This window comes from Chaetura pelagica, unplaced genomic scaffold, assembly GCF_000747805.2.
Source record: "Chaetura pelagica isolate M959 unplaced genomic scaffold, ChaPel_1.0 scaffold13, whole genome shotgun sequence".
NCBI lineage: Eukaryota > Metazoa > Chordata > Aves > Apodiformes > Apodidae > Chaetura > Chaetura pelagica.
Genome location: NW_009954543.1, coordinates 2,585,880 through 2,611,931, shown reverse-complemented (window position 1 = coordinate 2,611,931; position 26,052 = coordinate 2,585,880). Strand labels below are relative to the sequence as shown.

Here is a 26,052-nt window from a genome sequence, read left to right as displayed (position 1 = left end):
CTTGAAAGCTGCCAAAAGCAAGAGAAGCAATTGCATTCACTACAAATACTTTAATCGATGACACCCGGCAATGATGTCAGACAGGAGTCTGAATGGGGAAGGAATTTGATTTTTTTTTTGTAAGAAAATACATCTAAATGCTGCACTTGGAGTACTTTTATGTAACCGATCTTACATGGATATGGGCTACTGCAGCTACACAGATGGCAGAACCAAAAATGACTTTTTTGGTGTGCCTTCTGGTGTGAAGGCAAAACCCAATTCAGAGCAATACATTTTTTTAATACACTGCTGCGTGAGTGCTTAAAGGTACTGATGATAATACCTATCAACACTGTACTTATGTTTGCATAAGGACAAAACAGACTGCACTGCATGTACAACTATGTGCTTGCAGAGTTTTCTTCTCTAACAAGAGTTTTACAGAACAACTAAGTAAGTCAAATGAAACACTGTGGAGCTGAGATTGAGGCTGCAAAACAACCAATGCTGAGAACTGAAATACCTACAAACTTCACCCACCATCTTGTTGGATACCTTACATACTCTTCAGCCACCATTTTCTCTTTATCATAATGGTTACATTAAAAAGAAAAACAAACTCAGTATTTTGCTACTGTTGGTATCGAGAACTATTAGAAAGTATTTGATTAAGTTTTTAAATCAATATTATAATCATCTAGTGCACAATCATGCACATTTAACAGTCAATTTAACTCATCTAGTATCTCACACAACCAACACAATATGCAAGAAACAACTGCTGGGAATTGTTTCAGATGCTCTAAAGTATGTTAATTTTCAAAGCAAAATGACTTGTGCTGTGAATTTTAACGCACTTGAAAGCCTGTACTTTCTCTCGTTCTGGAGCACAAATTTTGCATGTCTGAAGAGCTGTGATTCATCTTAAGAAAACCCATCTTGTGTTAAATGGAATGGAAACTGGACTAAGTGGTCAAATGACAAGTACATTCATATTCAAGCTGTATTATAAATGCATGTACAGTAATTTACGTCTCTCAGCTACCACAAAAGGCTCTTGATAAGCAGGTAATTTGCTAAATGGACTCCTTTATCCAAGTATTCGAAGGGCGTTACAAGAAAAATCTGCAGAGGCATTAATGTGACGTAAAGGTCAAGCATTGTGACATACCTTTCAAATAATCCCGCCTAACTTGCGATATGATGAGGAGGCTGCTGGCAGCACTGTTCAGTGTGAAGCCCTTGATGTGGGTCTCAGCACTAAAAGAAGCAGACATTTAGAAAGGAATTACTGACATGCTTCTGATACGATAATAAATGGTTGAGCACCAAGGTGAAATTATAAAAACTACTGTTCGTATGTTAAAAATATTGCTGCAAAATATCGACCTGGAGACAGCTTTTGTGTTATCCTGTCAATGGTTATAGAAGGATAATTTTTTTTTGCATTCTGACAGATGACAAAGTTGGAAGTGAGCAACAAAAGAAACAAAGTACAAGATTTTTTTTAAACAATCGGTTCAGATTCTTGAGTGCTGACATATTAGATGACTAAAATAACTGCATGCCCTGCATTGTTCTGTTGTATCCTAGGCTGGATACTTTTTCTTCTTTTTTTCAATAGTCACCATAATTATAAAACGTAAAACTATTCTTCCAGCAATAAAAATGAAACTTTTATTTTCAGCACTGTATATTTTAAATATAAACTAAAGCATATTATGAACGAACACCGTATCATTTGGTTGATTAATTTTCAAATTTCTGTCATCTAGATGTATACAGGTTTTAAAGTGAACATACTACATTTGCTGCCTTAGCCATGTTAAAATTGTGTTTTGCTTATCAATTCTTTATCTCCTGTAATAAAAAACTTCATGTTTCTTTAGCAAAGAGAATCTTTACTTGAGTAACACTGCTAAAGCTTTTCTAACACTCTGAAAATTAGTCAAGAGAGACTAACCAGCAATCACACTGATCTTATACAACAAAATGTTCCCGTTCCTAAATGACATACAGCTGCATTTTTAATATATAAGGATAACTTTACAAATGTTCATTTCTAGATTACAAAATCTCTACACAGAAAAGGGGGGCATTGCCATTTACCATATCAGCAATCAAGATAAACCTCACTGATCATCTTGTGGCAAACAATTGAGCAGCCTACCTACTTGAACTTAGAGGCTGAGCGGATTGGGAGGTAAGCAGGGTCATTGCTAAATTATTCTCCTCAATCCCAAGAAAATCCTTCACATTGCACACAATATGACTATCCTCTCAGTCACTTTCAGCCTCCCTGGCTCACAAACGCAGTCACTGGACTCAGGATTTTCTTACTCTCCCAACCAATCCTCTTAATCCCTGCCTAAGCACCCACTGCTCAGTTCCGCCTTTTTTTTCCCCCCCTTTGTCCCATCTGTCAAAGCCCTTAAGTCAACAATTCATGCATGAGACTGTAAATTACATATAACAAAGGATTTACTTCCTCCAATCTTCCAATCTTTAGTGTGATTAAATAGATGTTAGCTACTATTACAGAACTAATCCATCATTCCAATACTCCTAAATTTCTATTTAAAACTTCTTGGACTAAATGCAGTAAATATTCCTCAAAAAGTGCTAGAATGCCAAAGTAACTGGACTTGGGTTGACCAGCAGACCAGTAATCTTCTGGGTTGTTTGGGGTATTTTTTTTGTCAAATGCAGCGTAGGAGTGCAATTTCCTTCTATCACATCACTTTCTCACGGAAGTTTCTCAGTTCTGGTAACAGTAGGGAAGTTTTAAAATCATCTGACCTTGTTAAATAAAAAGATTACTTATTTTGTTGCCTATGCCAACCCTCATACTTGGGTTGTCTAGATATTATTTAAATATACAAGTTGGCTCCAAGTACAGTAAAAAGACGTTGCTTATATAAATGGAGGTAGCTTTCCTGTATTTTATTAAAATATCAGGAGTTGCACAAGTTTCAGGCCACTGCACACATTTAGACTTTGAAAAAGTAATCTCTTTGTAATATGAGGCTGGAAAAATTGTTGAGCATGCAGATATGTGTGTGTAACACAGAAATTTGTTATTCCTCAACATGTGTATACACACACAGTAGCTTTCGCTATTTTAGTGAATAATTCAGAACTTACAGACTTCAGAAAATTCTTAAAGCAAGCATGATTTTGTTACTAAAAAAAAAGATATGCAGATAAACACCACGAACACTGCCAATATGAAGCATTTTCTGTCTTGATGCAACAGTGAGCTGTTAAACTCTTCTCAGAAAGTCATTATTTTCCACTTCTATGCTATGAGATGAAGTATGAGAGTTCTGAAAAGCACAGTGGCTAGTATGATGTTTGGCTTTGACCCATGACCAAAACCAGAATCTCTCATTAAACCCCATTTTCTTTTTTTTCCCCTAAATATTTCAAGGTTCAGTGTCTTAGTCCTTTAGAACACATCTCTTTCAGTCTTCAAAACTTTTAGTTTATTTTTCTCCTGCATTTTGGATTTGCATACAAAAACATTTATCTAAAGAGAGAATTCTGAATCAGCAAAGTATCAGGAAGAAGCCACCACCTTCCTTCTGGTCCTTCAACCTGCAAATTACTGCTGATAATATGCAATACTTTGTGCATCTTCCTTAAAAGAGTGTTTGAAATGCAGAGCAGGGAAGTAGTTGGTGTATGCACAAACCTTGAGTAGAAAGTTTCCAGCTTCTTCCCTGTAGAATCTTTCAATACATCTTTGGACATGAATATTTTCTGCAAATGTTTAACAAACTACCTAAATTTTATCAGTGTTCTTTACACTTCTAAAACATGTCTTTTCCCTCTTCTCTTTACAAAGATTTATTACTTTAATTTCAGGAGCTTAATTTTATTTTTTCTTTTGATATAAGCCATATATCCATCAAGCACAGACGCTCCTTATCATAAAGCCCAGTTACTGAGACCTATTTGAAATAACATATTTGTTCTTCTGAATGTAGTACTCAAATGCTTTTTCAATTAAAGACATTTCTTCAATCTAACTGCTTTTAAAGAAAACGTGAAAATAGTAAACACAATCTTAAACTACACTGTTCCAGGACACCAAAAAATAAGTTGACTCTAAAAATTATTACATTTTTATAGTGCTCTAGTGCATCAACTAAGTTAACTACAGGCACTTCCACATTCTCTGTATTGAGTTAGAGAACACACTTGACAACCACTGTCCTTGTTTCAGCTGAAGAAACTGAAAGATTTAAATGACTTAAATGTTTTTCTTACCTCTATATTGATGAGTAGTAACACATTTACTCTCAAGTCTATGAACTGACCAGAACATGCATTACAGGCAATAATTAAAGCAAGTGGTGTACCATAAAACTCACTACAGGTTACTTCAATTCTGGTGATTCTAATAATGCATGACAGCAGGGTGGATTTATTTCAGAAGTCTCAGAGTTGGATCTGAGGTTTACAGTCATCTCCTAGCCACTGGCATCACAGTCAAATGTACCATTTTGCATCTGGCAGGCAGCCAGCTGCCAGGGAGTGTGGGTAGGGTAGGACAGCAACAGGGATGGGCATTGAGGGGAAGGCTCAAAGGCATCTAAGTGAAGGAATATTGTCTTTTTGGATATTGCTCTAAAGAGGAAAAGGCAGACTGCCAGAAGGGTGGTATTTCAGTTCTAATACCAAGCACATTTGTTGATTCTGTTAGCTGAAATGAGTTATTAGCAATACATACTGTTACTCTTATTGCCTTTTTAATATATGGCATACCACTCTGAAACACTAGTGTATTTCTTACTGTAACTCCTAATACCAGTCATGACCAATTTTCCCATAAGGACTTATCTAAAATGATCCAGAAAATATTTTAAAACAGCCCCTGCTAAAAAACTAAAATCCCCCAAATGCAGAAGAGACTTACATGTTTTTCACTTTGATGGCTTCTTCAAGAAAATCCTCTGTTAACAATGCTTTTATAAGGGTTTCATAAGAACGATAATGAAGCTCATTCTTCCCTTCCATTTTCAGGAAAACATTGTAGGCCTCTAAAAACGAAGTAAATTGAATTATGACATTTCATTTTATGTTGATCACAGAAAGAAGTCAGCCATTCATTGTAAAGGTCCATCTTAAAGCTATTTATCTGCTGCTTACGACTTCAAGCCCACAGCTGCTGGTCACAGCTTGTTCAAAACTGCTTGTACACAACAATCAACTGACACATACCTCCACAGAACAAAGTTTGGTACTGCTGTTTTTCCTGTATGTGGCTGCTGCTTAAATAGCACACAGCTGGTTAGAAGGGGAAGACTCAGGATTTTTAAAGCAACACCTAATTCTGGGGTATATAGTTACAGTTTCTCGTGCATGATCACAACAGCATCTAACAAATAATACAGGAGGGGAATCCAATATGGGGAGATCAAATTATTTGGCTACGACAAGATTTATACAAAACATACAATTTACAAATATACAGATATTTAACAAGTAAACTACGCCACATTTGTTTGACTGATTAACAGTTTTATTTCATGCATTCACAATAACTGTCACTGTATGAAAAGATGTTACCAAGAAGGGGGAAAAAATGATGAGTACACTTTTCAGTCATTTATTTTTCTGAAACAAGATTATGCAGCTATAAACATGCAGCTAAAACTGCTATCCAGGCTGTAACATATACTAGAAGGCTGTGTTAAGAACCACAAATCATCTTTTACACCTAGATTGTAACTGCACATTTCATTTAATGAAACTCAAGCAATAATCTCTTTGCTAACTCAAAAGCATAGCCCCAATTACTTTTAAAAACTTTTCAGAAATACATGGACTATCACTACAAATTTCACAGCTACGCACTAAGTTTTTTTCTTATACTTTGAAAGTACAGATGAAATTAACTCATTTGAACCTTACTGTTACAAGAAGTATCACGCTAATAGCACTTACTACAATGTGCTGTGGAATTTTAAGCTTGCACTCCCCTAACCAAAACTGTTGGTGTGCTTTTTGGTTTGAATCTTAAATTTCTTCAACAAAGAGTATACAAAAAACCCACCTGAAATCTCAGCATAAAAACGACTACGCATAACATTTATTTTTAGAACACAAACTCTTACATTGAGTTAACAAGTAGAATTGACATTGCCATCCATAATCTACTTTGGATGCTTGAAGCTACACTAAATATATGTATGAACAGAAATAAAGGATAAGAGTATCAAGGTAAATACTAAATACACTTCTGCGTATGTGAGTTTCATGTATATGAGACTGACAGAGACACACAAGAGAGTTGGAGAGAGAATATGATTGATGTCTGACATTACAGAAGTGATTGCATTGTCAACCAAAATACCAAGAAAAGAACAACAGGATGACACAGAAAAGGTCTTGAAATGCTCTACCATGTTTACTTACTGGTCTGAGGTTAAAGCTTGGCCTATTGCATTTCCACTTTTTTGAAATCTGAGGTACCAGTAGACTAGCAATCACATTCAACAATAACAAAATTTCTTCCACTGGTATTAATCTATTTCAAATGTAACTAATTATTTAATTAACAAACATTTTGCTGACTGGTGGAAGGTTTGTTGTTCAATGCTACTGAAAACCTGTTTTCCATTCAATTTAAATCCAAAACCTCCTTATGTTTGAAGACTCCTACAAATGACCTGCTGTCTCCAGACTGAAGTAGGGCTTTACCCTGTGTTTGAATATTGCTTTCCTTTGGTTTGATACAGAAATGGATTTTGCCACCCATGGACATGCTGTAAAGCATTTGTTAATATCAATTATCACACTTCACAAAGTGTATTTCTAAAAGGAAATAGATTTTAATATTTTTTTGTAATTATTAGTTCAGTGAAGAATGAAAAATCTTTGCATCGGAGTTTTGCATTTTTTCCTGCTCTAGGATGTTTTGTTGTACATGTCAGTCCAGACCTCAGAATTATTATCTTATTCAGATTATTTTCTTAACATTATTTTGCATCAGTGCAAGTAACATGTTTGAAATACACCTAATGAGTCTCAAATTGAGAGATATGCCTGATCAGGTATTATCAGCTTATTACTTCTTTGGATGGCATCTAAAATTACTGAAGTACATTAGCATTCAAAAGAGAAAGTTCTTGGTTTCAAAATCATATTGTGTTATAGCAGTTATTTCAAGTAGAAAGATTTGCTGGGAAAATGACAACTTGCCAAGAAAGTCTCAGTTCTCAAGACAGTCAAATGTGTTTCAGCAATTGCACCTGTTTGGGATATGTGTAACATGATCCCCTAGAGTCAAGTTCTCACATTGAAGAATCGAGATAAAAATGAAAAAATGACTTTGCATAAATCAAGCACTTCAGAGAACAGATTTTCAAAACACCTCCATGTCAGAGCTGATAAGTTCATTATATTAGTTACATAACTAGATCAACTTAATCCTTTTTTCTCAAAAAGCTGATGTTGATAAAAAGTTATATTTTGCTCTATTACATTCACATCAAAATTACATTATCCTATTACATAAAAGTGACAACTTAGTTTTTATAGTTTAAGACAAAGATAACTGTTTCCCAACAAAAGAGGAATTGTTTTCAATATTTTTCTTTTTTCCCTTAATTCCCAATAGCTCTAGATCACTTCCTCTCAAACAATATATGTTTAAACAACAAAATATGTGGGGATAATTTACTGAAAAATGTGCTTAAAACAGTAACTTTATGGCAGATATAATGCAGAATTCTTAAATGGCAGTGTGACAAAACTCAGAGGATTGAGATTAATGGAGCAGAGTCAAGTTGGAGGCCTGTAAACACTGATGTCCCCGGGGATCAATACTTGGTCCGGTCTTGTTCACCATATTCATCAAGGACCTGGACGAGGGGACCGAGTGTATCCTCAGCAAGTTTGCTGAGGATACCAAACTGGAATCCTCTTTTGCTGGGAAACAGTTATCTTAAAAATTGTGACCAAACACCTAGAATTCCTGGGAACCTTCTGGGAATTGTTGCATGAATCCTGTATGTAAACTTATTTCTCGTGTTTAATGGATATATTTGAAAAGTTTAGAACATGATGTTAACCCAACAGTATCAAGTGAACTACAGACCAGCCATACTTCAGTAATTTCAAACTTGGTGACTTCACCCTTGACTGGCTTTGAAAAATGTGTTTAAAAGCCAGCACTTCAATGACATTTTAACTGTTTTAGCAGATCTTTCTTGTGTCAGCTTCTGAAGCAGAATATTGGCAGGTAATGTTAGGTACCTTTCCTAACATACTAGTAAACCAACAAAAAGCAGCAGCAACCATCTGTTGCTCTGTAGTTAACTTAAAACTTAAAATTAATGCTGGGAGGGGGAACAAGAACAAAAAGCAGTGGTTTTCCATTTACCTTTTGCATTGTTTTTCCTGCAAAGCATCCTTATCTTTCTTTCTTCCATGGTAGAATCACCTAAACTTCTAGTATCTTCATGTCTAACCTTTAAAACAAATAAGTTATGCAATGCTGTCAACATCTTTCAATAGAAATAAACATGTTCAAAAGTACTGGTAGCTAGGAAAGTTAAGCTTCAATGAATTACCTTAGGTACCTCAAATGGAACAACCTGACCATTATTCTCAAGTATATCAGCCAGTAAGGCTAGTGTTTTCTCACGAGGGACAACATTTTCTTCTTGAATTTTAGTCCAAACAGCTTCAGCCTTTCTCCAGTCACCATTGTTCTCTGAAACAAGATTCAATTCTTCAGATAAAAGCACATTTAGAGTATGCATATGTACATAAAGTTATTTAAAAAGGTATTTTTTTAAAATAACTGATCAATTTATCATGTGCTTCTGTTTCCTATGATCAACTTGAAAAGTTCTAATCTGCTTTTACAATACAGAGGACACCAGAAGATACAAATAGGAAAAAAAAAAAAAGCAAAAGGATTGTATGAATTTTCAAATTAATGAGAAATCAACTAAAAAATATTCCAGAAGTATTCCTCCTAATTAATTGTAAAAACAGCTACAAAAATTTCTAAATTATTACAGAACATTAACACTCTAAGGTGTGACTTCTAAGTTCTATACTGAAATTCCTGAAATTAAATCCTCTGGATATGTTGCTACTGAATTCAAGCATCTACATCCCAGAAGTTTACCACTTTAAAGTCAAAGAAATGTTCTAGGCCTTCAGGTTCTCAATTCGCTAGGGAAAAAAAAAATATGTACCCGAAGACTGGAAAAGGTAAGTTTTATGAAGGAGAAAAACAATAAATTGCTACCAAATTCACAGCATTATTCAACTACTTTCAACAAGAATAGCAATTTATATTTCTACCACTGTACGAAAAATGCTAATAGTTGGACTTTGTGAAAGAAAACCATTAATTGCTATTTAACTACATACAGCAGGTGGTTTCCTATGCCTCCTATCATAAGTCACCAGAACAGCCTTGGTTGTAGGTCCTATTCACAGCTACCTATGCCCAACGTCTGCCAGCTGTTATTTGTTCTTTCAATGGTTTAATTCAGAATCCCAGAAATGAAGGATACAAGGCAAGGATACTAATTCAGAAGGTGGATGATGGAAGAATTAGTCACACAGCAGTATCTCAGCCTGTAACAGCAGTTCTTCAGCTATTGTTCCACTGTTCAGCTAAGCAACTACAGCTGTTCTGCAGCTCAGGCACCACTGGAATAAGTCATAACGCAAGGAAAAGCCGGAGCAGCCACCTGGAAGCAGCATGACACACTGGAACTCTTATACTGGTGTTTGAAAGCAGCATACACTTCTTTACAAACACTATCTCAATGCAATAATCTCTATATTTCAATATATGTGTTTACAAAAACACAGATATGTACAACTGCGCTGGTTCAAGATGCAAGTCCAGTTTCAACAAGCTTCTGGCATCACTTAAGTTTCTGGGAGAGGCAGTCAATTTGGTGACTACCTTAAGTAAAAAAAAATTATTGGTTTTAAGGACTCAAGACTGCAGATAACAATTTAAAGCAGATTACTATTGCAGTTAGCAGAGCAGGCCAGAGAACAACTTAACACTTTTTCATGTGCTTGTCCTTTATTTTCAAAGCTTGTGAGGCCACATCTAGGAGACTGTGTCCAGCTTTGGGCTCTACAACTACAAAAGAGATGCTGGCAACAGAAGCAAATGCATTCATCAAGATTGACATGGGAACAGAGCATATGGAGTAAATAAGGAAGTTGAAGGTGATGAGTTTTAGGGAACTTCGAGAAAAACAGCCTATCGGGAGATTATACCTTCAGTTACCTAACTGACAGTTACAGGCAAGAGTGAGTCCTCTTTGGAAGTACACAGCAAAAGATTAAAGGTGATGGTCAGAAGTTGCAGCAATGGAGGATGATGAAACCCTGGAACAGGTTGTCTAGGGAGGCTATTTGATTTCTACCCTTGAAGGCACTCAAAACTTTACTACACAAGGCCATGATGTGACCTAACTTGGAAGCTGTCCTAGCTCTGGGGAAGGACTAGGCCTAAAACTCCTGAGGCTCTTTCCAGCATAAATTATTCTGTGAATCTACAAAAACAAATATATTGTTTCCAACATTTTTTATCACAGTTGGCACTAAATGGTTGATAATATTTTTATACACTTAAAATAGATCTGAAGTTATAGCTTAGGTGCACAATGACAACTGTACAGTGGGGCAGCTTTGACAGACAATCTAACATGGCTGAAAGCAGGAATGTGCATGGTTTTTGTCTTTTATGGTGACAGAAACCCACAAATGTTTTCCACTTCTTCGAATGGACTGAATTGGTTTTGTCTTTTGAAAGACTGAAGATTTTGCAGGAGAGAATTTGATAAATTGTATCTTCTTCAATACTCTTCCTAACAGGCACACTGTCAGATTTAGTCACTGCCAGAGGTGAACAGGACGAGCAGAGAAATAAGAAGGTTCCCTCCCTATGGAGACAAGATTGCTTCCCTTGACCTACTTGATTTCTGATGGTGAGCCATCAGTATATGGAAACAAGGAATGGGTAATGTTACAGTTTGGCTTTGAAGCTTCCTGAGTCTGTTCAGGAAATGAAAAGCAACAAAGTTTGAAAGGGGTCTCTGGTGATTTTTTTGTATTTGTTTGTTGTGGTTTTTTTTGTGAAAATACTCATTCCGTCTGCTTGTTTTAAGTGCAATGGGCTCCTCCATTACCATAAGAAAAGAAAAAGAGGGGTCAAATAGAATTTATTTGGCATTAAAACATTGCTAGCTCTAGTAATCCAAAACTATATATAAGGAACAGCCTAAAATTACTTCAAGATCAAATGCAGGTTATTCCATTGACCAAACTGCTGTTATGACTGATTAATGTATATGCACTTCAATGAAAGACATACTTATCACTGTGATGCTTTTTTTAATGTACCAGTTTACTATTTAGAACTCTGTGTCCAACCTTACACAAAATGTTTTTTTTCCAAGACTTAAAAATATCTGAAATTTCCACAATTTTTGTTATGTATAACACAGCATGATACACTGTATAACAAAACCAACAGACTGAAAACTACAGAAAAGAGGAAAATGAAAACCACTATACATATATCCTAAGCTAAGTCTGCAGCATAGAATTGAACATGAAATTTTATAACCTTTTCCATTCCTACAGATGATACAAAAGTTAGGTTGTGGCTGGTAAAGAATTGGTGGATTAAAAAAAAGAAGGCACATTTCGAAACTACACCCCATTACAGGGGACTCCTGTTCTTTATCAGTTACAAAGATATAACAAATGAGCAGTTTTTCTTATTCAAGCATACTAAAAAACAAAATAGAGTAAACTTTCAAATTAGGACACAAGACAATAGCATCAACTGGAAGCCTTATAGTACACAGTTTCTAAGTGTTGAGGTCTGCATGTAAAAAAACCTTGCACACTCTACCCCTCAAGATGTCTCAGAAGCAGTATTCATGCTAACTGCCTATCAGGTTAAAACTCCTCTCCAGTTCAGGGTTATTTCCCATCTCCAACCACAAAAGGAAAAAGATTATAACATAAAAAGATCACAAGTTCACTTACCACACAATTGAAGCAAGTAGTAGTACATCTCATCTCTATCACATTCAAATAGATTTTGAGTTAATTCTACCAAGTGTTCCAGTGTCTCCATCTTTAAAAAGAAAGAAGGAAGAAGAGTTATACCTCAGACAAACAATTATTTTTCAATAAGTGTGCAATTACATGCTGTGTGCATTCAGCTAAAATAAGGTTTCTGTTTAAGTATACAACAGCATTCACAAAGAGCATTAAGTTCACCTCATCAGCCTGTCACAAAAGTCCTTTCGCAAACATAAAAATCAAGCAATAAAATCTTTCAAAACAATTTTTCTTGACAGCTACACAGAATTCATCTTACAAGCCACATACCTGATTATTTGATATACACTTTTTTGCAAACCACTGCAATCTTCCAGAGTGTGCTCTCAAGCCAGGAGTCTGTAAAATATTTCCACAAAAAGAAAAACATTACTTTGCATAGAACATGCTAAAGAAAAGTAAACATAGTACATGTGCACATAATGCTTATAGCTTTTGTTTTTTGAAACCTGAATGAGACTGTAAGTCATAAATAATCAAGTTAGTTATGATAGACTTAAAAATTGCAGTCATTTTATTCAATACATTTTCCCTTTTGTTTAAATGCGGGTGAGTTGATTTAAAATACACTTCAGATAAACTGAAATGTTAAATAATTGCTATCACCACAGTAATAGAATATTATTGCTATTACCCATAACAATAATTTGTATTACTCATAAGGAATTATACAAAATATTTCGAAACTGTCTTCACAATCAAATATTCTTATTCAACACAACTGCAAGAAAACCAGGCCTCTCAGCCACATCACCACCATTTGGTACCCCTCTCCTGCTAAGATTATCCATTTTCTTACAACTAATATCTAAAAAAAATCTACTATTTTTAGATTTTGACTTACTCTTGCTCAGTAAGAAAATTAGGAATTTACAGAGCAAAAACTCTTACAAATGTAATGTACTGCCAATTACTAACTGTAAGGCAATTCTTTCTCAAAAGAGAGCCAAAGCTTAGTCTTCTGCGTGTATACACAGAGGAACTGACATATAACAGGTAATATGTCATACTTCTTTCTATTATTGATTATCCCAGGTTTGAGGAGCCTTTGCTTATTCATTCCTTTGTTGTTTCAAGTGGACTAGAGCTATAAAATACACATTCCCAAAAAGCTTTCAATCCATGGAAACTCCATCTGGTACAGACTATCGTATTGTCCATTCTCAGCACCACAGACCACAGTCGAAGTATCAGTTTCTCTACAAATTCTTAAATAAACAGGAAAATTCAAAGTTCTTGAAGAAACACATTACAGACATACCAGTACTTATGTCCAACTTATTTTAAAAATGACACAAAAAAAACCCTATGTGCAAAGCATCCATCATTTTCACCTCTTACCCTTCCCTCCCACAGAGTACTCAAATTTACTTTAGTTATACTCTTCTTGTTTTAGCACAAAGATGAATTACAGAGAGGACACTCATTTCAGGTGTCCAGATTCAAATGAATACAGCTTAAAGTGATTCTGAGAAATGTCTGCTCATCCTTAAAGAGAAACATGTTTTGACTCTTGAAGTCTCTACTGTTTAGACATGAAGTACGACTTCCAAAATTTGAACACCACTTCACAAAGATGTTAAGGGGCAGTTTGAACAAAAAGCTGTGAGAAATAGCAAGTCTCAGTTCCAAAGCAGCAGAAACAATTACCACTGAAAAAGTCAATTTTACTTTGTCTTTTTAACACAGTTTCCTTTTCCCATACTCCTCAGCAGCAGAATTATTAGAATTACATCTTTCCAAAATAATTCAGCATATACCCCAAAATAACAGTCTGCAAAACTTCAATCAAAAATGTTTAAATTTGCTTAAGTTATAGGAAGTTGGATTCTGCACAGTAAATGTTAGGCCATATAATCCTGTCAACCATATAAGCTATTTTATGCAATCATTATAAGGTTTTTACAAAAGAGGACACTAACACCCCAGTCCTTCAACATGGACCATATTATCTATTTATTTAACTGTACTATAAAAATAGTCTCAGAGGTTACAGAAAAATAGTGTCTTCTCAAGTATTCAAAAATTGTATACACTAAACACAGTTTTTCTTTTCAGGTACTTGCTTTTTTTCTGATTAGTTTTTTTCCCCACAGCTAAATATGTGCTTTTTTAAGAGCCACCAAACAGTTTCATATAAAATATGCTGAAAACTAAGTCAAGAATTAACATCTTACACAACAGGCTTTTGAAAATGAAAAAGAAAAAAGTATGTTGCCTGCATTTGTAGCTAATCCTCTTTAGGACATGGTAGAGAATTCAAATGCTGAATTCCCTTACAACTTCCAATATCATTGCTGATCCGAATGCCAATGAACTCAACAGCTCCAAAGCTAGAAACTTTTTATAGTAAATCCTTTCCTGTTCAGAAATGATTGATGCGTCTGTCACTACAAGGACAGCTGAGTTATACAACAGATATCCTTGTGTTTCATTTTGAAATTGAGAAGTGTTTTCACATACTGCAGGTCTCAATCATCAAAAGAACATCTAGGTCAGATTAACTAAATCTCCAGGGCTTGCCTGATAGTCCATATTTGTAGCTTATCCCTTGCCATCTTAGGGAATTTTAAACATTGCATTAGCAGGAAGCAGACCTTCTACAATACAACAGCCTAAAATATGGAATAAAAAAAACGCAGTGTATAAAAATTAAGTGAAAACCTGTTACTTTAATTACTCTTCCACATTCCCATTTACTATTTTGGTCTTGCTTGTTTGCTTGTTCCAATGGACTAAAAAAAAATACATATTACTGAATCTTGGCAGGTTTTGTTGTGTTCTTTTGGTTTTGATTTTTAACTTTTAAGACTTTCACTGCTTTAAAGAATGAAACAACTATTCAGAGTCTCAAGCAATTCATACAGCACATAAACTAAACTTGGAGAATTTCTGGCTTTTACATTCCCTTGGAATAAATAAAATAGCTGTACTGTACCTAACCAAAAGTTATCTAGCTTGTTATCCTCTCCTTAACAGTGCCTATTGAGGAATACAAAGTGACAGGAACTCAGCAACCCTTCCCTCTTAGTGCTCTTTTATTCTCCCAACTAATTGAGGGTTCAGTGGGTCAGTGTTTCTAGTAAGCGGATTCACGGCTGGAATCCTGAAAGATTTATCCTTTGTAACATCTTGTGGCAAAGGGTTGCCTCAACCACCTTCTGCAGAAAACAACCAAAATGCTACCACTTTTTGTTTGTTTCCAGTTCAGTCTCTTACTAGCTTCATGTGAAGCCTCTAGACTTTGTACTGGAACACAATGCACAATTTATCCTACCATTTTCCTAACTGCCTCACCAGTGCTAAGTACAGAGCACTGTACACTGTACAGAGTACAGAGTACAAATGATCACTTCCCTACTCCCGCTGGCCACACTATTTCTGATACACACCAAGATGATGCTAGCCTTCTCGGCCACCTGGGCACACTACTGGCTCACATTCAGCTAGTGGAACACCACTTGTGACTGGCCACCACTTGGATTTAACTTCATTCATCACAACTCTTTGGGTCCATGCATCTGGCCAGTAACTTACCCAGCGAAGCTTACACTCACCCAAGCCATGAGGGGTGCTGGAGCACATCCAGAGAAGGGCAACAAAAGTGGTGAAGGGTACAGAACACAAGTCTTTGGAGGAATGGCTGAGGGAACTAGAGTTGTTTAGCCTGGAGAAAAGGAGGCTGAGGTCTTACTGCTGGCTGAAGGGAAGCTGTAGAGAGGTGTTGGTCTCTTCTACCAAGTAACAAGAGAGAGAACAAGAGGCGATGGCCTGTGCCAGGGGAGGGCTAGACTGGATATTAGGAAAAATGTCTTCACTGAAAAGGGTGTCAAGCACTGGAACAGGCTGCCTAGAGAAATGGCTGAGTCACCATCCCAGAAGGTATTTAAAAGATGTGTAGATGTGGTGCTTAGGGACATGGTTTAGTGGTGAACTTGTCAGTGTAACAGGTTAATGGTTGGACTTGATGATGTTAAAGGCCTTTTCTAATCAAAACGATTTTATGATTCTATAATTTCATTAGTGGCATATATACTGTTTCATTGTTTCTTCTCCAGACTAAGCAGTACTCACCTACTCAGGTATATTTCCTATAGAAAGCACTCCCTACTTTTGATTACATTTGTTATTATCTGAGGCTCAACATGCAACCTTACACTAATTTGCTCACTGATTCTACACCTTCACACACAGGAAGGAAAACTAACCAGAAAGGGAAAAAATATGCTGCATCTTTAGAAGAATTCTTGCCAAGCAGCACTTAAAAATCATGTGAATGCAACAACCCTACCACACTAAATGCATTTGATTTGTTCTACTCCTTGCTAGAACCCTGTCACTTGAGACAGGTGATTGAAGGTGTCCAATCACCAGAAAAAATGTTTTCTGTTCTAACGTTTTTATTTGAGCTAATTTCTACCTATTACAGCTGAAAGTAAACAGATTGTCTGGGAAAATACTGACCTGTCAAAGAGGAATTTATTCCAAGTTTTTCCAGATTTTTAGATAATGATAGAAATATTCAAGTTTTTTGTTTACATTACTGTTCAGTAACTGTAACAGCTAATAGACCAATATTACTCTTCTACTTTTAAAAAAACCTTTAAGATAGTTAAATGATTTACAGATGACATGGAAAATGTTTATTTACTTCTCTCTACTTCGCTAAAGCAACCTTTTTCACTTTAAAGACAAGACTTAAAGAAAATAAACATAAAACCTTACATACAAGAAACCCTATGGTTTTGTTCAAAAGAGGAATTTCAGAAAAGCAAGGATTGAGAATGTCCCAAAACAGTACCACTTTTGCTATAGCTGGCTTAGGATACTGTGCACTGGTTGGTAAAATGATTGATACAAATCTGGACAGCTTGTTCTAGCCTTTCACAGTATAATTTCACTGTGAATAACACACCAATGTGAACTATTCAGATTTAACTCTGCCCTTCTTAAGTGGTTTTTGCTTACATTTTCTTCTCAAAGTTCAGTCTTTACTTAGGGAAACAGTTCTACTGTAATCACCAATCCAAACATACTGGAAAAAAACAGCCAAATTTTATAAACATCACCCATGCTGCACTTTCTGATGGTATTTTTTGGATAGGTACATCCATTCGTTTCTCTCTTTGCAGCTGAAAAAAACAGTAATAGTAAGAGACAGCTAATGCTGCTAAAGGAAGAAGAATGTTTCACGATGAGTTACATCAATAGGCGTAACAGACTTATGTTCCTAGTACTAGAACCAGTTACTGAGATTTAGATGCCAAAGCAATGTCTTGCAAGAAAATGCTTTACTTCTCCAAACAGACAGGCTTGAATAGACAGCTATAAGAACTGATGTGTGTCATTTCTAACAGCTCTTTCTAACATAAGCATCAGTGAAAACAGAACATTTGATGGGAAGCTCTTAATTTAAAGGTAGTTTTTTCCCTGATTCCACAAAAATGTCTATGAAAACATCACAATTTCCATGCAGTTTCAATTAAGCCTGGAATACTTCTGCATGGCTGCTTACTTGAAAAGTTTTTTTTACAACATAAACTCTGTGCTGTGCTTGAATCTTCCCCTATGCTAGAACTCTAGGCAGAAGTTCTCACTCTTGCTAAGCAGTAGGTGTACTGCTTAACCAGAAAGTTAAAAGTATTTGCAGATACAAAGTTTTTGTACCTTAGGTAGCCATGTAAGACTAGTTGATTGATGAGATGGCTGAAAATTTCTTACATTTCTGCCCTATTTTTGCCTCATTAAATACTCCTTCACCTTCAAATAGCAATGCATTAGTTTTTTAAAAATACTGATCAAAACATTTAGACTAACTTTTAAAAATAATCTTAAATCTGTGTTCATATGAACGAAACGAGTACGACACTCTGTTGTATTTGTTACGTTATCATCTCTGTAGCATAACGGAAGTGAAGTACTATAGTGGGACACCCAGAAATTTCAGGAGATACTTCTGATCACTGGCTCTGAACATGCCAATTTTTACGCAACAGTCCAGAAGTTTATAAAAGATGAAGCTTTAAAGACTGAGAGAACTAAAAAAAAAATCTCTGCATAATAAAGCATCTTTCCTATTGCACTAGAGCTACACAGTGTATATGGCAGGCAAAGGAAGTCATACTTTTTCTATAGGGTCACTTTTCAACTGGAAGTTAGCTCTTGTGTATTCTGAAAATGGTTTCTTAGGTGATGGCACAGAAAGATACACTCATTCACTTTATTGTTTCTAAACAACAGAAAACCTTGAGAACTGCTCAGAACTAAGCTGGGATTTCTCTAAAAAAAAAAATAAATAGTAGCTGCTTTTGTTCTTTGTAAGCAATTTTGTTCAGAGATAAATACAGACTAAACACACCCCAACTCCCATAATACTGATTTCTTTAATAAGAAGCTCATCTGAAAAATCTGGAAATTCGGACAACTTTTTGGGCAAGAAATAGCTACACAAAAGCTTGAATACATTTAAATCTGCACCTTCAATATGACTGCTTTTCATGTTTGATAATGAGGGTAAGCACTCCAAGGGAGCAGCAGAGTTTTGAAAGTCATTAATTGCTCAGCTGAAAGTTATGCCTTGAGAACCTGCTAAATTATAGTGTAGTTGATATTTTATTTGAACTATCTGATATTTAATTAAAGATACAAATGGACACAAATCTACATATTTACCTTCCCTAACTCTTCTGTTCGCTGTGACTAAAATGCAAGCTCATGCTATCCTTTTAGCCTGCCCTATGATAACCCCAGGTAGCAACTAGACTACTTTTACTAGGTTAACGTTTACATACAATACACCAGTAGTTCATAATAAGAAAATGCAAAGCTTAGTCTTCACTGGAAAAGTTTTCACTGTTGCATTTTTTTTGTCCCTGGGGTATGCATTTGCCTCAAACCTTCTCCAAGGTACATAGTTCACTGACTTTACCAGCACAATTAGTATCAGTTGAGTAAAATACTAATTATTTTCTTTATTTTACTAGAAACAGGAATATATGCTGTTAGACAGCCACTGAGAAAAATGTAAATAAACTGGATTATTTTTAAAAAATACCAAAATAAAAATATGAAAAAACTTTATAACTTTGGTGTTATCACAACAATGACTAATGTATATTTAAGCAGTGTTGGAATACACAGTGTTGGAATATACAATGTTGGAATGCAGCAAAGTACTATTATAAAAAAAAATTAGACAACTAGAGAACTATACAGCAACAATCATGCCGGAAGAAGTGTATAAAAAAAACCCACAACCTGCTCAAAACAAATCTTCAAGGATGATCTATACTCAGAACAAAAAATTGTTCTTTGCATTGCAATGTGGTTTTTCGTTGTATGACGAATGAAAAAAGCATTCTAAAACTCAGCAGTATCTTCCCTCTAACATGAAGTCCTTGGAGCTAAGAAAGGATGCACAGCCACTCTTACCATTATCCCATTTTCCAAACACATGACCTTCCCCTCTCACTTTTCGGAATGCATCTGTTCAGCAGTCATCTCCTTTACTAAATTTACCTACTTGACACAGTCATTTGCTTGTTTCAAGAAAGCAGTATTTAAGAACTTCTAAATAATGTGCACTGAACTAGTAAACACCCATTTTTCATTATACACAAATGTACATATGAATGGACACAAAATCCAACTTCACTAATAGCTGTCTCAGAGTCCAGCTTCATAAGGAGAAGTAATGCTTTTATTGCACTACAGAGGACTCAGCAGTATAAAAATAAAAGTTTATTTTAAGTATAGGGCTTACATGTCTAGAGGCTCTTCATCCTTTCCTCTGCCTCTCAGTTGCATACAGTTACTCTAATTAAAAGCTATTACACCCCCTACAAACTCCTCAGTCCTAGCCAACAGTTACCTAATACAATTTGCATTCAACATTCACAAATATTTGAATTTATATATATTTATATTAATCATCTCCATTCTTCTTAGCAGGACAAACAACAATTCTTTGTAGGTAGATTCAGGCATTAGATATAACCATAATTAAATTAAACATTTTTAAAAACCTCTATATCCTGCTGCTACAAATCAAGCAAGCCTCTTCCCCCAGTAGTTTATCTCCAGCATAAAATCATCAAGACTTAATTTTATGATGCAGACTCTTAAACAAGCAATCTGGGTGAAAGAAGGTTGTAATCTCTCAACATCAAGTAGAAATATTCTCATTGTTTTTATGGTAGATTAAATCCAATGGCAACTGGTATCTTGAGGTCTGCTGACAATGGATGTCACAATTCTTTGCTTAAGTCTATTTACCTCTTGATTTAACTTGACATCTGTTGATAGATATATTCCTGTACACTAAACTAACCCAAACGAGTTATTTTGTCAAATCTTGCATTTCAGCAGCAAATGCCTTTTCTTGCATTTATTCACTTTGGAACACATTAAAACATTTCACAACCACTTGTCTGTTCCTCAATTCTTCACATAAATGTCTTGAGATATGTGAGATATATTTAACTATTAAATATAAATAATATATTTAGTATGACAGTAGAAGATGAGGAAAGAAATTAAAATCTGGTTAAAACATTCTGAAGCTAAGTGTCATGCATTGCCATTTTTAAGGGAGGTTCCTCTTATGATAGCAAACTTTTGTACGTGGGTCTTCTACTAAAAAAAATTTCCTGACAGTCCTGAGATCTTTCCCTGTATCTGCTGAAGGGACAACACAGCAAAGCACCAGCAATCCAGGAAGTTCCTGGAGTGCAGTGATGACAACTTCCTCCTCCAAATGGTAGAGAAACCAGTAAGAAAATGTGCTTTGCTGGACCTTATTCTCACCAACAGAGCCGGGCTGGTTGATGATGTAAAACTTAATGGGAGACTAGGCTCTAGCAACCACAACATTGGAGAATTCAGGATCTTCAGAGCGGTAAGGAAGGAGCAAAGCAAGCTCACTATATCAAATTTCAAGAGAGCAGATTTTGATCTCTTCAAGGGTCTGCTTGGTAGGGTACTGTGGGACAATGCCCTGGAGGAAAGGGGAGCCCAGGAAAGCTAGTCCATATTCAAGGATCACCTCCTCCATGCCCAGCAGCTATGTGTCCCAACAAACAGGAAGGTAGGCAGTACTGGAGTGCAAGGAGCTTCTGGACACAGTTAAATGTAAAAACAAGGTACAAAGAGAGTTGAAAAAGTGTCAGGTATCCTGGGGGGAGTACAGGCAAGTTGTCAGAGAAGCAAGGACCAGGAAAGAAAGGCCAAAGCATAGACAGAATTGGACCTGGCCAGGGATGTTAAGAACAACAAAAAGGTTTCTACAGGTATGTCAGCAATAAGAGGAACATGAGGGAAAACGTGAACCCACTTCAGAAGGTGACTGGAGACCTGGCCATGCAGGACATAGAGAATGCTGAGGTACTCAATGACTACCTTGCCTCAGTCTTCACTGGCAAAGGCTCTGGTCACACCACCCAAGTTAGAGAAGGCAAAGGCATGGACTGTGAAAAGGAACATGTCCCCAGTGTCGAGAAGAGCAAGTTCATGACTGTCTGATGGACCTGAAGGTGCACAACTCCATGGGAGCTGATGGGATTCATGCATGGCTCCTGAAGGAACTGGCCAAAGAATTTGCAAAGCCTCTGTCCATCATATTTGACAAGTCTTGGCAGTCTTGCAATATTCCTACTGAATGGAAAAGGAGAAACATAACTCCCATTTTCAAGAAAGGGAAAAAAGGAAGATCCAGGGAACTACAGACCAGTCAGTCTCACCTCCGTGCCTTACAAGATCATGGAGTAGATCCTCCTGATGGCACTGCTAAAGCAACATAGCTCCACCAAGGGCAAATCCTGCCTTACTAATTTGGTGGCCTTCTACAATGGGGTCACGGCATTGGTGGACAAAGGAAGAGCAACCAACGACATCTACCTGGACCTGTGCAAAGCCTTCGACGTTTTCCCACATGGCATCCTGGTATCTTAACTGGAACAGTATAGATTCGATGGATGGACCATTCGTTGGGTAAGGAACTGGCCAGATAGTTGCACTCAAAAGACTGCATGACCCAAAGATCAGTGGCTCAATGTCCAGATGGAGACCTGTGATGAGTGGTGTTCCCCAAGGGTCAGTACTTGGACTGGTGCTGTTTAACATCTTTGTTGGTGACATGGACAATGACATAGAGTGCACCCTCAGCAAGTTTGCTGATGACACCAAAGTGTGTGGTGAGGCTGAGGCTGACATGCTGGAGGGAAGGGATGCCAGCCAGAGGGACCTTGACAGGCTTGAGAGGTAGATTCGTGCAAACTTAACGAAGTTCAATAAGGCCAAGTGCAGGGTCCTGCACCTGGGTAAGGGCAATCCCAAGCACAAATACAGGCTGGGCGGGGAATGGATTGAAAACAGTCTGGAGGAGGAGGACTTGGGGGTGCTGGTTGATGAGAAGCTCAACAGGAGCCAGCAACGTGCACTGGCAGTTCAGAAAGCCAACCACGTCCTGGGCTGCAGACTACAAAGAGAGCAGAAACAGAAGTCTTTACTCTTTCACTGAGGGAGCACTTTTAATTTTATAGTCAATGTCATTTGATCTAGAAGATTTCAAGAATGATCTGTCAAACAACAAAAAACAGCTACATATTTTTACAGTATCCTAGCTCCTAACAGAAGAGTCCATAAGCTCCTAAATAAAAATGCCTCTAACCTTATACTCCTTTAAATGTGGTGCTTTTTTTGTTATTTTACGTTGTATTTTGCTGCCCAATGAAATACACTTTAAGGTGACATTTTTCAGAACACCACAGAAATGGATTTAACACCAGTTTAAAATCTTGCACACTTTAGTGACAGGTGCAAAGTGCTCATTTCTACTTCATTAAAGCATGGTTTAGATTTTTACTAAGCAGATTTATAGTACAGTCCTCCTCTGCTGCAGGACTGTTACAGTACTTAATGATATATAAGTCTTGCAACTCTACAAGAAAGAATCAAGTGTGGAGATGGGCTTAATTACATGCAGATTCAGAGTATTTTGATAATTGCATTCAGCATGAAGGAAAAAGGGCAAGTCTAGAATAATCAACCATCAGGCATGTAAAACAGCTGCAAGTATGAGATCTCAGTGCACAATTCAGAGATGACATAGAAGTCATGCTGTGCCACTCCAAAGGAAATGAAACTAGTATGTGATCTTATAGTAGGGGGCAAGTACAGAGATGTGCCAACTGTGTTTTGAAATGATCGCCTTTGAAGGACTCAAGACAAAAGCTAACTTATCAGCTGAGTTGCAATTAAGAACTAAAGACTACATCATGCTTTGGTGTTCTGTAGCACATGATGATAGAACTTGCTCCCAGTGGAGAGCAAAAGAGCATCCGCCTACCAGCTTGACTTCAAGGACTCAGGAGCATCCAGGCACAGCTATAATAAAATACACTTAATTTACAGAGCAACCAAGGCTACCTTATTTGGAGGTATTGTCTCTGAGAAAGGCTTTCTTCTCTAGCTACCTGCCACCAAACAAACGAGAACAGCCCTTCAAAAGCTTAACAGGGCAGTTCTAGCAACACTGAAAAATGTTATTTATCCATCAAACTCTATGAAGCCTTAGAAATCAGCTGCATTTCTCTCTTCTGTCCTCTCAATCACTGCTGCTCCTCTACTTCGCATTGCTTCAAAAGAGACTCATACCACCAAACTACCACGTGTTTCAGTTTACTTGTTCTGGTATCTGTCAGGTGCATTACTTGCCTCATTTCCTTTCTATTCACCTTTTATACTATCATTCCCTGCTTAGTCTTGCTGTCCTTCCAGCAAGCAGATAAGCCCCAGAGCTTTCAGCTTTCTTGCTATGATGATACCTCACAACACAAGCATATATCTATAAATACATACACATACGCACAACACATTTGTGGCTGGATAATGTATATACACAACTCTGACCCAATTTTTATCATCTCACTCAAACCTTACCCTTCTTCCTTTCCCACTATGTCACCCAGTTGCATTTTACCAAATATTGAGATTTAACACTTATTTTCTTATCCCTGGGGCTTTGAGTTGCAAGTTTTTCAAAGCAGCAGTTGTAACTAAGTTTCACACAAGTCTCTACTGTACCTCTGATTTCCAAAAATATCCAGAGCAAGTTGAGACAGTTAGCTCCAAACAGTAACACCACATTTAAAGGGACCACAATCTCCACGGTCTTAGCTCTGAACACTCTCTTTTCTAGCTTCATTACTACCCTTTTAGATACTCTTACCAAATCCACAGATAATTTTAAAACAAGTTATATCACTAAAATCAACTAACCACCATAATCAGCAATACATAATAAAAGCACATGCTGAAAGGTAATCTATGTCTAAAATGGAACAGCACCTAAGAAGATTGATCACTTTTACTATTATTTCACAACAAAGGAAAAAAGAAAAACAGATAATTGATGCCCAAGAAGAGAAGTAATTGAGTTGCAAAAAACACTGGACTAGAGAAAAGGATACACATACACCTCCTATTCGATCTTCCACATTACATTCATTAAGGCTTCAATTCCCCAACAAACAAAAAAAGGAAACAGTAATTTGTCCATGGTTCAAAACATTATAAGCTATTTTCTTCTTCAGCAAAATACTGATTTTAAGATTCCTTCCCTCCTTGTGGAAAAAAATTATTTGAAAATACTTGCCATATCGTTATATAATAAAAGCATACTCAAAATATAACACAGCATACAGTAATTGATCCTGTGCCACTTTATCCACTGGTAAAATACATGCATTGTATTGCTATACTCCTAAAAATTCTGAAATGAGACAAGAGCAAGAAAACCTACTCTAAATAGCAAAAAAAGTCAGGAAGATTCATATTCAGTGTCCTAATATGCTTATGTGGTTACTAATAATTGATGATCCATCACGAAATCCTGGATATTTTCAGAGATGATGTGACACCTTTTTAGAAAATTACAGAAGTTTCAGAGGCCCAACAACTTGGATCATTTGCTTACTGTCCTACTTGTAACCACTGAACCGTAGCAACCAATGTAAGTTTTGAGAAATAAAATGCCAGTACCAAAGAAGTAGTTGCTAAATCACATCAAGTACTAGTTTTATTAAGTTAGTTTTAATTTTACTTCCAATTCTCAGATTTTATCCTTTTACCTCTTATATGCTTTAATCACTATAAAAGGAAATCAACTCCTCAGTGTCATCTTTCTGTCAAATACTCATATTTCTATTCTTCTGTATTATAAGACTTTGAGCTCCACAAAATCCTCTGAGAACAGAAGTAATGCTTCAACACCGTGCTTTTCATTTTCACACACCCCACAGCAGGACATTGTTCCAGCACAATCTTTTCCTTAGTTAAGATCTTTTAAATGCAGGAATTCCATTAGTTGATTCAAGTAGGGATAACTGGTATTTCAAATCTTTTAGGGGCAATTAGGAAAAAAACATACTTTGTCTTTGGAAGGCAAAACCCCAAAATATTAGGTTACTACTGAGTTGTGGACAAGTGTAACACAAAAACAATGAGGACAAAGTATTACTTTTTCTGCAAGATGCCTCTTTCCACACATTAATCAGAAAACTTATGCAGCGTTTTAGAAACACAGGACTGTGTTAAGAAGAAAAATAATCACAATCTCAGCAGACTCTGCAGCTGCCCCTTTGACTTATCAATTTCAGTAAGCACAATTTCAATCAAGTCTAGATAAAATATACTAATCCTAAATAGACCAAGTTTGTCACCTACCACTTTCCTATAAGCTGCTTACTATCCTGAAAAAGAGAGAGAGAAGAAATGCTAAATTAAATGCCAAACAGTAGCAGACAGCGCTTGTTTGGCTGATTAACTTGTAGACAAGCATTACAAATAAATCTGAGCATAGTCTGCAGCAAATTAAATTCCAGTGCTTTTAAGAACAAAGAATTTCTTCGGAAAGAGGATTAGCAACTTTACACCCAGGAATGC

The 26,052-nt window shown here is 36.4% G+C and overlaps 1 protein-coding gene across 1 annotated transcript in view; it reads right to left on the bottom strand.

The window, feature by feature from the left end:
- Nucleotides 1-26,052, bottom strand: part of LRPPRC (leucine-rich pentatricopeptide repeat containing) — a 90,931-nt gene that overhangs the window by 14,186 nt on the left and 50,693 nt on the right. Inside the window, exons 26-31 of the mRNA XM_010004964.1 lie at nucleotides 12,382-12,450; nucleotides 12,034-12,124; nucleotides 8,565-8,707; nucleotides 8,375-8,462; nucleotides 4,904-5,027; nucleotides 1,154-1,242 (exon numbers count right to left, since the gene is read on the bottom strand). Of these exons, the coding sequence (XP_010003266.1) occupies nucleotides 1,154-1,242; nucleotides 4,904-5,027; nucleotides 8,375-8,462; nucleotides 8,565-8,707; nucleotides 12,034-12,124; nucleotides 12,382-12,450 (604 nt within the window). The remainder of the gene's footprint in view (nucleotides 1-1,153; nucleotides 1,243-4,903; nucleotides 5,028-8,374; nucleotides 8,463-8,564; nucleotides 8,708-12,033; nucleotides 12,125-12,381; nucleotides 12,451-26,052) is intronic.